Here is a 14708-nt window from a genome sequence, read left to right on the forward strand (position 1 = left end):
CTTTGGTGCGAAAATAGTGAAATTTGGCGATTATATCGCGCGGCGGTCCATCAGGAAACGGAAAGTTTGGGACTTTAAATGAGGTCATAGACATGGTGGAGATAGATTGAAAAAAAGTACACATTTATTGTCATAAAAATCATAAAACATGTCAATGACAGAAACCACATAGGTGAGAAAACATTGTAATAAATGTAATTTCATGTTTGTTCACACACACACTATTGAAAGTGTGCGTGCAATACAGGCAACTAGGGTACATCCAGGTATGGTAGCCACGTGCCCCGCAGTGGTCTGGATTGATCAGTAAATACATCATGTAACATGTAAACAGCACTTGCAAATGAGACAGTGAGACCATAGTAAATTGCAAAATCAGATTTGAAGATAAGAAGTAGAGTAATCGGGGTGTGGGGAAACAACCCGGAATGCCCAAGGTGGATGGTTGAATGGGGGCTTGTATCTGCATCCCAAACAATGCCCGACGCGTTTCATGTGTATGACACTCATCAGGGGCAGGTGCTAATAGTATATAGGGACTCACTATAATGAGGTATAATAAGTATGGAGCCGGGGCCAACCAATCTTTGCCGGGAGCTGAGGTGATGGAGCAGCGTGCTGGCAGGGCGTACATCCGAAACTTCCCCAAAACACAGAACACAAGTTGGGGGTATCTGTAGTAAGACTGGATATTGCACCAATGGTGGCTGCCAGAGGGAGTTAGTGTCTCTGCGCTGGAAAGGAATAGTAAGGTGGACTGCGGCATCAAACGTTGAATGACAACAGGGAGCTGTGTCTGGGGAAGCCAGATATAGCAGCCCTGCACACGTGCAAGCTGACTCCCACCAGCGTCACGCAAGCACGGCAAGAACGGGGGGGGCTCCGATGCCGGCGGTGAACACCGCCCACGACAGACGCTCGTTTCCCCAGCTGTGCCGGCCCGGATGGTAAAGTCGCATGCTCGACGTGATGGCGCCAAGTGATGACGGCACACGAGAAACAGGTTGCGTGGCGCCGATGCGCTGTGAAACAGCCCTCCCCCCCACACACCCATCCCCCACCACCTGAAGGGGGCGGGAAGGAGGGTGAGGGGACGGGGGCACGCAGAGTGCATTGCAGCTCCCGGCAATAGACAGAAAAAGCCCAGGTCATACAAACCTCAATATGGAGACTCTAAACTAAAATGTCTGTGCTGAATCATCTCACAGACGTAGAAAGAACATCTATGTCTCTAGAACACAAACCCGGACATAGTAGATAAATGTCAAGGGTTTGATTATCTCACACCTGGGTGACAGGGAAAAAGAGGAGCTGTCAATCCAGTCTATAAGCCTCCATCCCTAATACGAGGAAACAATGGGGAAAGTGGTGGGACTTTATATGAGGCACATATAGAATGTGCCTCCATCCCTAATTTGAAGGAAACGGGAAGTTTGGGACTTTAAATGAGGTCATAGACATGGTGGCGATAGATTGAAAAAAAGTACACATTTATTGTCATAAAAATCATAAAACATGTCAATGACAGAAACCACATAGGTGAGAAAACATTGTAATAAATGCTTGCATGACGCTGGTGGGAGTCAGCATGCACGTGTGCAGGGCTGCTATATCTGGCTTCCCCAGGCGCAGCTCCCTGTTGTCATTTAACGTTTGATGCTGCAGTCCACCTTACTATTCCTTTCCAGCGCAGAGACACTAACTCCCTCTGGCAGCCACCATTGTTGCAATATCCAGTCTTACTATAGATACCCCCAACTTGTGTTCTGTGTTTTGGGGAAGTTTCGGATGTACGCCCTGCCAGCACGCTGTTCCATCACCTCAGCTCCCGGCAAAGATTGGTTGGCCCCAGCTCCATACTTATTATACCTCATTATAGTGAGTCCCTATATACTATTAGCACCTGCCCCTGATGAGTGTGATACACACGAAACGCGTCAGAAATTGTTTGGGATGCAGTTACAAGCCCCCATTCAACTATCCACCTTGGGCATTCCGGGTTGAGCATTGAGCCGGTGCCATTTTGACATAAGCCTGGGCCAGCGCATATTTGACATTTTTGGAGACCATAGGAGTACAGTGACCTCATTGTCATGTTCAAGAAAGCAGCATTATCCTGCTAGAAGCTATCAGAAGATGGGTACACTGTAGTCATAAAGGGATGGACATGGTCAGCAACAATACTCAGGTAGGTTGAGATGTAAGGACCAAGCCTCTTTTTGAGATTTGTTGTTAACAAGTTAAAAAGATTTTTTTTTTTTGCTAGAAAATGGCAGTCGTTGCAATACTTTCTGTCACACCATATTTTTGGAAAAAATACACTTTTTTTGAATTAAAATATAAGACAACAATAAAGTTAGCCCAATTGTTTTTATATTGTGAAAGATAATGTTAAATTGATACCCAACATGTCACGCTTCAAAATTGCGCCCGCTCGTGGAATGGCGACAAACTTTTACCCTTAAAAATCTCCATAGGTGACGTTTAAAAAATTCTACAGGTTGTATTTTTTGAGTTACAGAGGAGGTCTAGAATTATTGCTCTCACTCTTCCGATCACGGTGATACCTCACATGTGTGGTTTGAACACCATTTTCATATGCGGGCGCTACTCACGTATGCGATCACTTTTGCATGCAAGCTCGGCAGGATGGGGCGTGTTTAAAAATTTTTTTTTTCTTATTTATTTTACCTTTTATTTTATTTTTTTACCCTGTTTTTTTTTATTTTTAAATGTGTCATTTTTATTACTATTACAAGGGATGTAAACATCCCTTGTAATAGAAAAAAATCATGACAGGACCTCTTAAATATGAGATCTGGGGTCAAAAGGAGGGCACCGGATAAAGGCGGGAGCGGGGGGGCCCTCTCCCACCACCGATAAAAGTGATCTTGCGGTGAATCGGAAAGTGGACCGCCGGACGAAGAAGAGGATACTGGGGTTATGGCAGTTAGCTGCTGCCATAACAATGATATTCCTCTTCAAAGTTAGAACGTATATCGGCGTGCGGCGGTTCGTAAGTGGTTAAATGATGTACAAATGGTTCAGACTGGTGGTGGTGTAATGGTGTGGGGGATATTTTCCTGGCACACCTTGGGCCCCTTAGTACCAATTAAGCAAGGCAGGATGGATCCATGCTTTTATGTTGTTAATGCCATTTTCTGACCCTACCATTTGAATGTCGCAGCTGAATTTAAACCTGTACAAACTGTAGCCTCAGTTTCCTGTTCTTAGCTGATAGGAGTGGCACCTGGTGTGGTCTTCTGCTGCTGTAGCCCATCTGCTTCAAGGTTCGATGTGTTGCGCATTCAGAGATGGTATTCTGCATACCTTGGTTGTAACGAGTGGTTATTTAAGTTACTGTTGCCTTTCTATCATCTGGAACCAGTCTGCCCATTCTCCTCTAAGCTCTGACATCAAAAAGGCATTCTCGTCCACACAACTGCCGCTCACTGGACATTTTCTCTTTTTCGGACCATTCTCTGTAAACTCCAGAGATGGTTGTGTGTGAAAATCCCAGTAGATCAGCAGTTTTTGAAATACTAAGACCAGCCCGTCTGGCACAAACAACCATACCACCTTCAAAGTTACAGTACTTAAATCCCTTTTATTCCCCATTCTGATCCTCAGTTTGAACTTCACCATGTCTAGATGCCAAAATGCATTGAGTTGCTTCCATGTGATTGGCTGATTAGCAATTTGTGTTACCAAACAATTGAACAGGTGTTCCTAATAAAATGGTCCGGGAGTGTATATGTAAATATAACCAAATATCGTTTATAATAGGGCTGTTACTGATTAAAATTTTCATGTTCGATTAACTGATTTTTTTAAATCAATTAATCGACTAATTTTGATTAATTATAATGCACATACAGATCCAACTACTTTTAGCTGACGTCATGCGTAGCTCCTCCCCCGTACGCGTTACGTTCAATCAGAACTTCCTCAGCGAGGCGAGGCGGGGCTACGGCGTCACCCTACAGTCTATTTAAATAGCACCGTTGTGCATCAATGGAGAGCCAGAGACACCCATCACCTGCTGAGACAGCAAAGTGTCAGCTCTATGGAAAATAAAGTGCCCTCATCATAAATGTTTCTTGATTGCTGGATAATCAATCAATGTCAGTTCATCTTCAAACTGACTTACCGCCAGGAAAGCCCTCAGATTTGTGGATTTTCATAGCCAAGTCCAAGATTTACATAGATGTTTATCTGAATACTTTGACCAGTGAGATCAATCAAATCGTTAGGATCTGTCTTCCTCAATTTATGATTTCATGGACATCGACGTCACAGAACTCCTCCCCCCTTCCCTTCGTTAGCAGACGGTGGCACTTGGGGAAGGGGGGAGGAGTCCGGTGACGTCGCCGGATCTCCGACGGAACTCCCTGAAGACCCGGAAGCCGGCGGAGAGGTGAGTACCTATCAAAAGATTTTTGATCGATCAAAAAAATTAATGATTAATCGAGGAATTAATCTTTAATTTTCCCAGCCCTAATTTATAAATAAGTATAATAAATAAGTCCACTATGATGAATAGTGATGGAAATAAACAATTGTTCCATCCATTAGTATGTGAACTTTCTTCACCAAACATCCAAAGCTTTACACCAACAATTTGAGCACTTTCTTCCACCAAAAGTGAGACTACCCACTCATCGCATGAACGTGCTGCCAAAGAATGAAGCAGCAATACGAGCTCAATCTGAGATCCCCGGATCAATCCACTCAGTGGGTCTGGCAACTTTTAAATCCTCTTCTCTCACTGAGGGCAGTATATGCACTAAGCACTCACAAGACCCATCAAACGCTGCCACTGACCCGACCGGCGTGGCGGCTCGATGTCACGCTCTATTCTCCGCCCAATGCCTTTCCCGCACCTGCTCATCCTCAGGGACCTCCCACACTGACAATGCTGCTGTCCAAAGGTGTCTCTGTTCCTTCATCCAGAGTGTAGGCTCTCTAAAATAAAAAGTGTGTTCCTGGCTAGATCATCAGGTGAAAACACAGGGGGGAAAATTACAAAAAAAAGAAAACAAATGCAGCCACCACATCTAATGATTGGTAAACTGTGATATATTATATGTTTGGTTTCGGGTTTAATACCGCTTTAACACTTTGCAAATGTTATAAATAGGACTGTTTATGGTATTGTTGTATCATTGATTTATTCTTCCCGATTTCACTTTACAGATCAAAGGCTCTCTGTCTCTGAACATCATTAGCTCCATTTTCAGCATGGTAGCTGTGATCCTAAATATTGCCGATTTGGCAACCCTGCGGTGCTACAGTTACGGTTACGGTTACTATGGCAATAGTGGGTACAATTATAATTACTATGAAGCTCAGAGGCTATGCCAACAGAAACTTGTAAGTCTTATTCTGGTCATTATATAAAACACTTGATATTCTAGTTATATATGTTTAATTTCTTTAATACATTAATCACTAAAAATATGTATACTGATTCAAATAATATCATATATACTATAAAAAGGGGCAAGGTTGGATATTATACGAATAATATAAAATCTTAATGCAGTTTTTCTTCGTTTCTGTTATGACATTTTTCCAAGCTGTATTCTGCTACATATCTTTGGTGAAAATAACCCAAATCAGTGTATATTATTTAGCCTGTAGGAAAGTTATCCAGTATATACAATAGCTTATAGACTCTATATCTGAAAATCGATCAATCCTGATGTACCGACTCATTTCTTGAGGCCCGAAAATGCCAGGAAAGTACAAATATCCCCCAAACGACCCCTTTTTGGAATGTAGATAACTCAAGGTATTTAATAAGATGCATGGGGAGTTTTTTTGAAGTTGTATTTTTTTTTGTCACAATTTTTTGGATAATGAAGAAATTTATTTATTTTTTACATTTTTATTACTGTCAGCAGTGCAGTACAGCATCATCATAAAACTGGTGTGGCCGTGATCAGGGACACTGACTGGGGACAGCATAAGTAAAAAAAAAAAATATTATTTTTTTTTTAATTTTTTAAAATATTTTCTTTTTTTTTATTACATTCCTTTTCTTTTCTTTTTATAAATACAGTGACCAGAGCAATTTAGTGTTACCATAGTAACACTGTACTACTCTGGGGAGGTGATCAGGATTTTTTTACAACTATGATTGCTTATAACTGTGAATTTTACAGTTTTAATTCAGAAAAAATGCTTGATTTATAACTATTAATTCAGTGTTTACTATTGTGATTAGCCGTGATTGGCCACAGCTAATCCCATGGTACAGATGGGCTGTGACTAGCCCTGCTTGTACCAGTTGATCACTGTGACCAATCACGGAGCTCATCACAATAGTACACATGAATCAAAGCCTTTCATTGTGTACAATGTGATCTGCTGTGATTGGCCACAGCGATCCCATGGTACTGGCAGCAGGCCGATAAACTGATCTGTCATCCGGACACAGCGGGTGACAGATCGTGCCAGAGCGTGGCCTGTGGGGCACACACGAGGTGTGATCATGGGAGGACATCATATGATGTCCTCCCAGGATAATAGGGATCCCTAAAAAATATAAAAAAGTAAAAAGAAAGAACTCTGCGTTATGAGTGAAACTTAAAAAATATACCAAAAAGCTGCTCCCCTCAAAGTGCTTGGTGAGCAGACTTTGAGCTTGAAAGGGGGGTGTATAAAAATAAGGGGGCGCTAATAGTCAAGTGTGACAGTAAAATACCAGTGATCAATATTTCATGGTCATTATAAACAATACTGTACAAAATAAATCATATTAAATAGCTACATATAGTGAATATAATAAACTGTGCATCAGTAAACAGCCAGTATTGTGCTCATAGCAGATATATTAAACACCTTCCTGTAAATAAGTCAAACCACACGTTAGATAATAGTGTGAGTGTAGCAGATCAGATAGTCTCACACTATTATCTAAGGTGTGGTTTGACTTATTTACAGGAAGGTGTTTAATATATCTGCTATGAGCACAATACTGGCTGTTTACTGATGCACAGTTTATTATATTCACTATATGTTGCTATTTAATATGATTTATTTTGTACAGTATTGTTTATAATGACCATGAAATATTGATCACTGGTATTTTACTGTCACACTCAGAAACTATTAGCGCCCCCTTATTTTTATACCCCCCCCCCACAATAGGGATCCGGCCTGTAAACACGATCGGACATTGATCGGACATTCCGACAACAAAATCCATGGATTTTTTCCGACAGATGTTGGCTCAAACTTGTCTTGCATACACACGGTCGCACAAAGTTGTCGGAAAATCTGATCGTTCTGAATGCGGTGATGTAAAACACGTACGTCGGGACTATAAACGGGACAGTAGCCAATAGCTTTCGTCATGTGTGGCACTTTGTGCGTCGGATTTGTGTACACACGATCGGAATTTAACCGATCGGATTTTGTTGTCGGAAAATTTTATAGCCTGCTCTCAAACTTTGTGTGTCGGAAATTCCGACAGAAAAAGTCAGATGGAGCCCACACACGATCGGAACTTCCGACAACAAACGACCGTGTGTACAGGGCATTACAGTAGGCCAGATGGGAAGGGATTAAATGTTAGGCATCATCTCCATACAGAATTTAAAGGAAAGAGAGGAAGCCTCCAATATTAAACATGCCAACCACAAAAGGAAACACACTCACTTGTATTATCTGAGCCACAGACTCATTTCCAGCATTTTTAGCTGAAGAATTCCGGCATCAGGCTCCAGACATCTCTTGGCTTCACCCTACGCGTTACGCCACTAGCCTACGTGGCTTTGTTGGGGAAAGAAAACAGTAGTCATATTCAATGTCTATACACCCAAAACACACCATAAAAGATTCCATAAGTTCCTTATGGATAAACTTCAACCTTACCCCAGAGAATGCCTAATCTTATACAGGCATTACAATTAAGTTATTATTACCACATTTGCAGAAAAGGGACTACCACTCTCTCTTCATTCCTTCACTCTGCAGATCTTTCTGATCCTTGGCGGTGCCTACATGTTACAGAAACAGACTATATAGTCTATTTGAGGACAGGTGAGATATTAGGGGTCTTCTAGACTCCTGATTTCTCATTAAAGAGACCTAATCTTCAGGCCTAACATTTTTTATACATGTAAACAAAAAAACATAAAAACAGCTGTGGCTGTAAAAGGGCTAAAGGGACCAAAACCCAAATAACAGGGAAAGCGAACCTAACATCCAGGACATATCCCGGCATCCTGTATAATAGACATATACTGCATATATTAAACTAAAAGATTCCCTATAATCATTCGCTGACTTACTATTTTTATTTTTTTTTACAGAATGGTGCTTATGCTGCTATTTCTCTACTACTTGTGATAAATTTGCTGCTCTTCTGTGTCACCGTTTCCACCTCTGTTTTTGAATGCCGGACTCTCTCAAAAGTACAAAGTGTCACCCAGGTAAGAGACGTATGGGATTACTGTAAAAAGAACGTCAAGTCAAGGGACCAGCAAAGTCTATCACCCACCAGCTTTGGGAAACCCTTTGCTTTGAGATCATTGTCCCAGCTCTCCCCTGTGGCCTTAACTAGGATTGTGTTTAGGCATCACCCTACTTGAGGCAGAGGTCTGTTTGCATTGTGGCAAAAAGGATCCCCCATCACAGTACTGCTAACAAAAATGACATATTTACCTGACTGGGGCCATACCATAACCACAAGCCAAACACTAGGCATTCAGGTGTCAGGAAAAGAAAACGGAAGTCAGGAGGTTACAGTGTTCCCTACTGAATGCCTTTCAGTTGCACCTGCATCGCTCTGAAAGGGACCCACTACGGATCTCTCTTTAAAGACTGACACAGGTGTAAACGAGCCCTAAGAATGGATTTCTTCTCACTTTGGAAAGATTTCCTCCTACTTCCTATCAGTGGCGGCCCATAATGCGGGGGCACCGCCCTCCCCCCATCCATGCGTCCGGCCCCCTAATCTACATGCAGGGCGCCGAATGCATGGATTCCAATGGGTTTTTTTTTTAAGCTCGTGATTAGAGCCAGAGGCTCTAATAGGTTTCAAAAAAGAGTGGGCTCGGGGCACAGAGAACTGCGCTCCGAGCCCACCCAGTTGTGTGACCATAGGGAATTAATATTTGCTAATGTCATACTGATTCTCCTCCCGGCCAATCAGAAAGCGTGTCCTGAGGCCTCAGGGCCCGAACTTAGAGGTGATACGATTGGCCGCCTAGGAGGAGGAGGGAGGAGATGCACGGCACACAGAGGAAAGGAGGGAGGAGATGCATGGCGTAATGCAGGGAAGGAGGAGATGCAGAGGAAGCTGCCACCCGCTGCCTGGAAAAGTGCTGCCTGTGACCTAAAAGGGGTAAGTGCTAGGCGTGGGTGACCCGACAGAATGGGGGGGTGTGGCGCCCCCCCCTAAAAAATACACCACCAGCCGCCACTGCTTCCTATTGCATCTGCAGGAAGTGGAGCGAAATCTCCCCACTAGGCCATGCAATAAGAGAAAAATAACCTGACAAGGGTTTTAAGGCTTCTCTACTCTATTCAAAACATTTAAGAGTTTGGGCTATACTTACACTGTAAGGGTGGACCTGTATTTAAAGTGTAACCAGAGGTTAAGCTTTTTTTTTTTATCTAAATGTGCTGAGGGATTACAACCAATACCAGGTTTTTATAGCAAAATTTTGAGTTGCTACCAGAACAGGAATAGAGGAGAAATTTTCCAATGATAACATTTGCTCCCATGACAGCTCTCTAAGAGAGGATTTCCCTGACATTGGAATGATATTCTTTCATTTTCTACTGAGTCTACAGGAAGTGAAGGAAAATCTCCTGAGACACAGATGGTTAAAAAAAAAACTGGCAGTGATCTTAACCCTTAGGCCCCCTTTCACACTGGGGTGGTGGGGGCGTCGGCGGTACAACAGCGCTATTTTTAGCGCTGCTGTACCGTCGTTCTTGCTGTGGTATTCGGCCACTAGCGGTGCGGTTTTAACCCCCGCTGGCGGCCGAAAAAGGGTTAAAATCCCTCGTACAGCGCGGCTATAGCCGCGGTATTGCCGCGGTATAGCCGCGCTGTCCCATTGATTTCAATGGGCAGGAGCGGTGAAGGAGCGGTGAATACACCGCTATTTCCCCGCTCCAAAAAAGCGGTTTGCAGGACTTTTTTCACCGCCCTGCCTGCACACCGCTTCAGTGTGAAAGCCCTCGGGCTTTCACACTGAACAAACAGCGGAGGCTGTTTAGGGGCGGTTTTCAGGCGGTATTTTTAGCGCAATACCGCCTTAAAACCGCTCCAGTGTGAAAAGGGGCCTTACTCTACATACTCTTTCGAATATGATTTTTTTTTAAACTTCTGAATATTTATGGGAGTTGGACCAATCCACAGGCTGTAGGCTTGGCAGGTAGGTCACACAGGCTCATAATTATTGAGGTCAAACAAATGGCCACTGTCCCCCACCTATAACTGGACTTCACAGCAAGGAGCACATGGAAAACCAAAGAAAATTCCCAGCTTACCAACCAGTCTGCAACCAACTGAATTCTCCTGTCTACCAGTTTGCGTTAAAAACAGGGGTTTAGTTTGCACACATTTGCAAATACATGCCTAAGCTGCAGAGCCACTTCAAGGTACCCCAGTATTATCCACAGTCCTAATTCTATAAATTTGTGAGAGCCTCCATAGTGGAAGCACATGTATAATAATGGATAGATAGAGGGCAGGTAAGCCTAGAGGGGCCTGGCCCTCCTTAACAACTTCAATACCGGGCACTTTTACCCCCTTCCTGTCCAGGCCAATTTTCAGCTTTCAGTGCTGTCACACTTTGAATGACAATTGCGCGGTCATGCAACACTGTACCCATAAGGAATTGTTATCATTTTTATCACACAGAACTTTCTTTTGGTGATATTTAATCATCACTGGGTTTTTATTTTTTTGCTAAATAAACAAAAAAAGACCAGAAACTTAGAAACAAAGAAAAACACATTTTTTTTCAGTTATAACATTTTGCAAATAAATAACCTTTCTTCATAAATGTACGTCAAAATGTATTCTACTACATTTCCTTGGTGAAAATAACCCAAATCAGTGTTTAATATTTATTCTGTAGGAAAGTCCAGAAACGATGGTATATAGGTGAAAATCATTCAAACCTGATGTATTGATGGCCTATCTAATTCCTTGAGGCCTGAAAATGCCAGAAAAGTACAATTGTCCCCTCAAATGCCCCCTTTTTGGAAAATGGACAGTCCAAGGTCTTTAGTAAGAGGCATGGCAATTTTTTTTTTTTTACATACTGTTACCAGCGCCTTCTGACAGGACATCATACGATGTCCACTCAGAAGGACGAAAGGCCCGGCCAGCCATCAATCTGCTATAGGCCATATGGGAAGGTGTTAAAGGCACAGGAGCGAACTGGACACCCAGCATATAGCACAATGGCAGCAATGGTGTCCAGTGCATCACCTCACCTGTATTTTAACAGTACAACCAGCCTGTGCTATATGCTGACTATCCAATGTGCCCCTGTGCATTTAAGTAGGGGTGGGTTCCCTCCAGGCTTACCTGCCCTTTATCTATCAATTTTTATACATGTGCTTCTACTATGGAGGCTCTCACAAATTGGGACTGCAGATAATACTGAGGTGCCATGAAGTGGCAAATGTGTGCAAACTAAATCCCTGTTTTAAATGCAAACTGTTAGACAGGATAATTTGGTTGTTTTCAGGCTGGTTGGTAAGTTGAGCTGGGAATTCTTTTGATCTTGTTTGCCATAAATATTGAGGAGCCTGCCCAGTAAGGGGAGTCAGGTGGAAGATGGAGTGAGGAAGCTGTGCCGTTTAGCCTGGGAGGAGACTCCGGGGTGGAGGGGTTCTGCCTCCAGGCTGGGAGCTGAGAAGGACAGAGGGAACAGCAATACCCTGCTCATTTTCTTGTTCTTCGAGTCAAGTCGGGCATCCCATAATCCCTTATCCCTATCCAAGTTTACTATCCCTAATAAATACTAAAAACCAAGTCCATGGACTGTTTCTTGTCTCTGCCTGAAAGTAAGAAAATACATGTTGCCTGGCTGTGTGGGCTATAGAGGGACCCAATACGTAGTGGCTCCTAAGGGGGTAATGCTACATCTACATGCAATTACTGTTGGCGACTATAACCTTCCCTTAGTGTTTGGAACACATGCTGAAAACCAGTCAAAGTTGAGCTCCAAAAGCTGTAATGGGCAAATACAGCCCCAGCTGTTTAAATTGTATATGCACCAATGTCCAGGCTGTGCTACACCGCATAATGATGAAGGGGTTGAGGAACTGAGGAAGTCGCTGTGGACTGTGTATTTTGTGAATTCATCAATTCAACCAAAAATCTCATTAATACAATCCTTCCATAGCCCATACAACATGGATTATGTGAATAAACTTGTTTATGTGCATTAATCTTGTGTATAAACGTCACCAAGTAATCCACTACAAATATGTGAAAGATCAAAAAGATTCAGAAAATGTATGCCATGATGACATTCATATTTCACCCCAACAAAAAGTCTCCTTTGAGTTTATCCACTCTCTGCAAAAAAAGGTCTTCCATATTTCTTGTCCCATGGAGGACAATGGTGAAATATAAGCCTTGCATATGCAAGTAGATGTGGCGGAGAACAATACTGCTAGTTGCTGGCATGGCTGGCTTCAACGCTTGTATGGCAAATTTCTCAAACGGATTCAAAAGCATGTGTACATGTGGATTAAAATAAAGCCATACAAGGGGTGTTGTCATGAACATAGCTTTGCGCCACATGTGAAGGCACAATGCACATAACACTGCAACGCACATTGACGTCAAGACATATGCACTACATGTGGCCCCATAATATATACAAGACAAAAGGAAGAAAACCAAATAGAAGGCCAAACGAAAGCCAACTAAGTTGTCATGGTACAGTCATTGGAATTGTACTAATAGACAAAAAACAATATAGAAATGACTGAAAACAATTGGCAATGTTTCCACCAAAAAGGAAAACCACAAATAACCCCTCTCCCTCCTTATTTCAAAATTTCAGGGGCAAATCTAAGAATCCAAAATACAGGCAAAATTATTTGAATTATTTAGGCCCAGAAAATTATGGGCCCTTAATTTATAGATCCACCTGCTCTCCAATCTCAAAAGATATTTAACAAATTCACACCTTTTGCTCCTATGGTTCCATCCAGAACCCAGAAAAAGGGGATTCCATGTTATCAATATGATTGTATAAAGCATGGCGGGCTAAAGGTGATTGGATATTTTCTTAACATATGTCTGGGACATGGTCTGAAATTCTCACTTAAAATGGACATTTTGTTTTCTGCCAAAATGGCCTTCGCAAACCATGAAGGAGGAGATAAATAACTCCCTGTGTGTTGCAATTAGCAAAATGTCTAGCAGTCAAAGTTTTTCCATTAAATACATCAATCCATTTGTCAGCGTATACCTATTTGCAAGTTGAAAAAGCCCCATGCTTATAGGTGCCCTTAGTTCGGCAGCATAATTGGTGATTGCTACAAAAGTGGCTTTAGACTAATTGATTCCCTATTAAGTGTGGATATATATGTAATAGATGGTAAGATAAAGACATCACAAGTTCAGATATGTACTAAATGGATCAGAAGATTGGCACAAAATGTTGAAATCCATAAAAGAGGTTTATTCCAAGCATGTAGTAAACTTAATAGCCAACACATTTTAGGGGCCTCGTTGTGCTCCCTTCATCAGGACATAAAAGAATGACTGCAGATAAAATCTAAAAATGTTGTTTATTAAAGAGACTCAGTCCTCTTCAGCAGCTGGTACATGTTGCAGCTCATGATCCAACTATTACATTACATCCCAAAGTGGAAGGGTCTTCAGTGTACAAAAGCAGCCCACATATCTCCTAGATGCCCCGTTATGACAGTAACAGTATAATTTTGATAAAACCAATCATTTGTAGCAACTAACATCCACCTAAGGTTCCAGCACCAAAAAATTGTTTAGATAAACAGTAACTGGATCTTCAGTGGCGTAGCTAGGGGGGTTGCAGGGGTTGCAATGGCGACCCCGCCCCTGCTTTGGGAGGCCCGTGTGGCTCATAGAGAGAGGCTCTCAGATCTCCTCACCAAGTCACTGACCAAGGGCATCAGCTTCTTCTCATCAGCCGCCTTATGGTCTCCTCTGGTCACCCCATGGTCCAGCCCCCCCCTGCATGCTGGGGGCTGCAGTCCACTGTCCATTCAGTGTTGTAGGGCCGTGCTTCTTTAGGACTACATATCCCACGGTGATCCTCTCCAGCTCCTCTGTAATTGGTTCATTCTCCCTGCCAATGAGGAAACAGGGGAAAGGAGCAGAACAGTCGGCTGTCCTTGCTGCGCCACCCACACCGGCATAGCAGCACAGAGAAGAGAGGGAGGGGGGAAATCCCCGGCAGCTGCTGTAGTTCTGTGTGTCAGTGCCGCTGCCTGTGTGACCGGTGGCAGCAGTGGCTGGCTGGATGAGCAGAGGAATCGGCATGTGTTTGTGTGATTGTGTTTAAGTGTGATTGTGTAAGTGTGTGAGTGATTGTTTTTTTTGTGATTGTGATTTTTAGGAACAAAGAACACGGAGGAAAAATGGGTATGCTTTAAGAGCATATTAAATAAGGACATTAGCCAGTGCATCCCAATGGGAAATAAATTTAAAAGAGCTAATAAAAGTCCTGGAT

At 42.7% G+C, this 14708-nt stretch overlaps 1 protein-coding gene across 2 annotated transcripts in view; it reads left to right on the forward strand.

Moving 5' to 3' along the window:
* The window catches only part of LOC141106405 (membrane-spanning 4-domains subfamily A member 4A-like), a 77122-nt gene that overhangs the window by 58430 nt on the left and 3984 nt on the right, over window positions 1–14708 (forward strand). For both annotated transcript variants that reach the window (XM_073597167.1, XM_073597166.1), the window contains exons 5-6: window positions 5197–5373; window positions 8322–8441. In XM_073597167.1, the coding sequence (XP_073453268.1) occupies window positions 5197–5373; window positions 8322–8441 (297 nt within the window). The remainder of the gene's footprint in view (window positions 1–5196; window positions 5374–8321; window positions 8442–14708) is intronic.

Source organism: Aquarana catesbeiana, linkage group LG08 (genome assembly GCF_042186555.1).
Source record: "Aquarana catesbeiana isolate 2022-GZ linkage group LG08, ASM4218655v1, whole genome shotgun sequence".
NCBI lineage: Eukaryota > Metazoa > Chordata > Amphibia > Anura > Ranidae > Aquarana > Aquarana catesbeiana.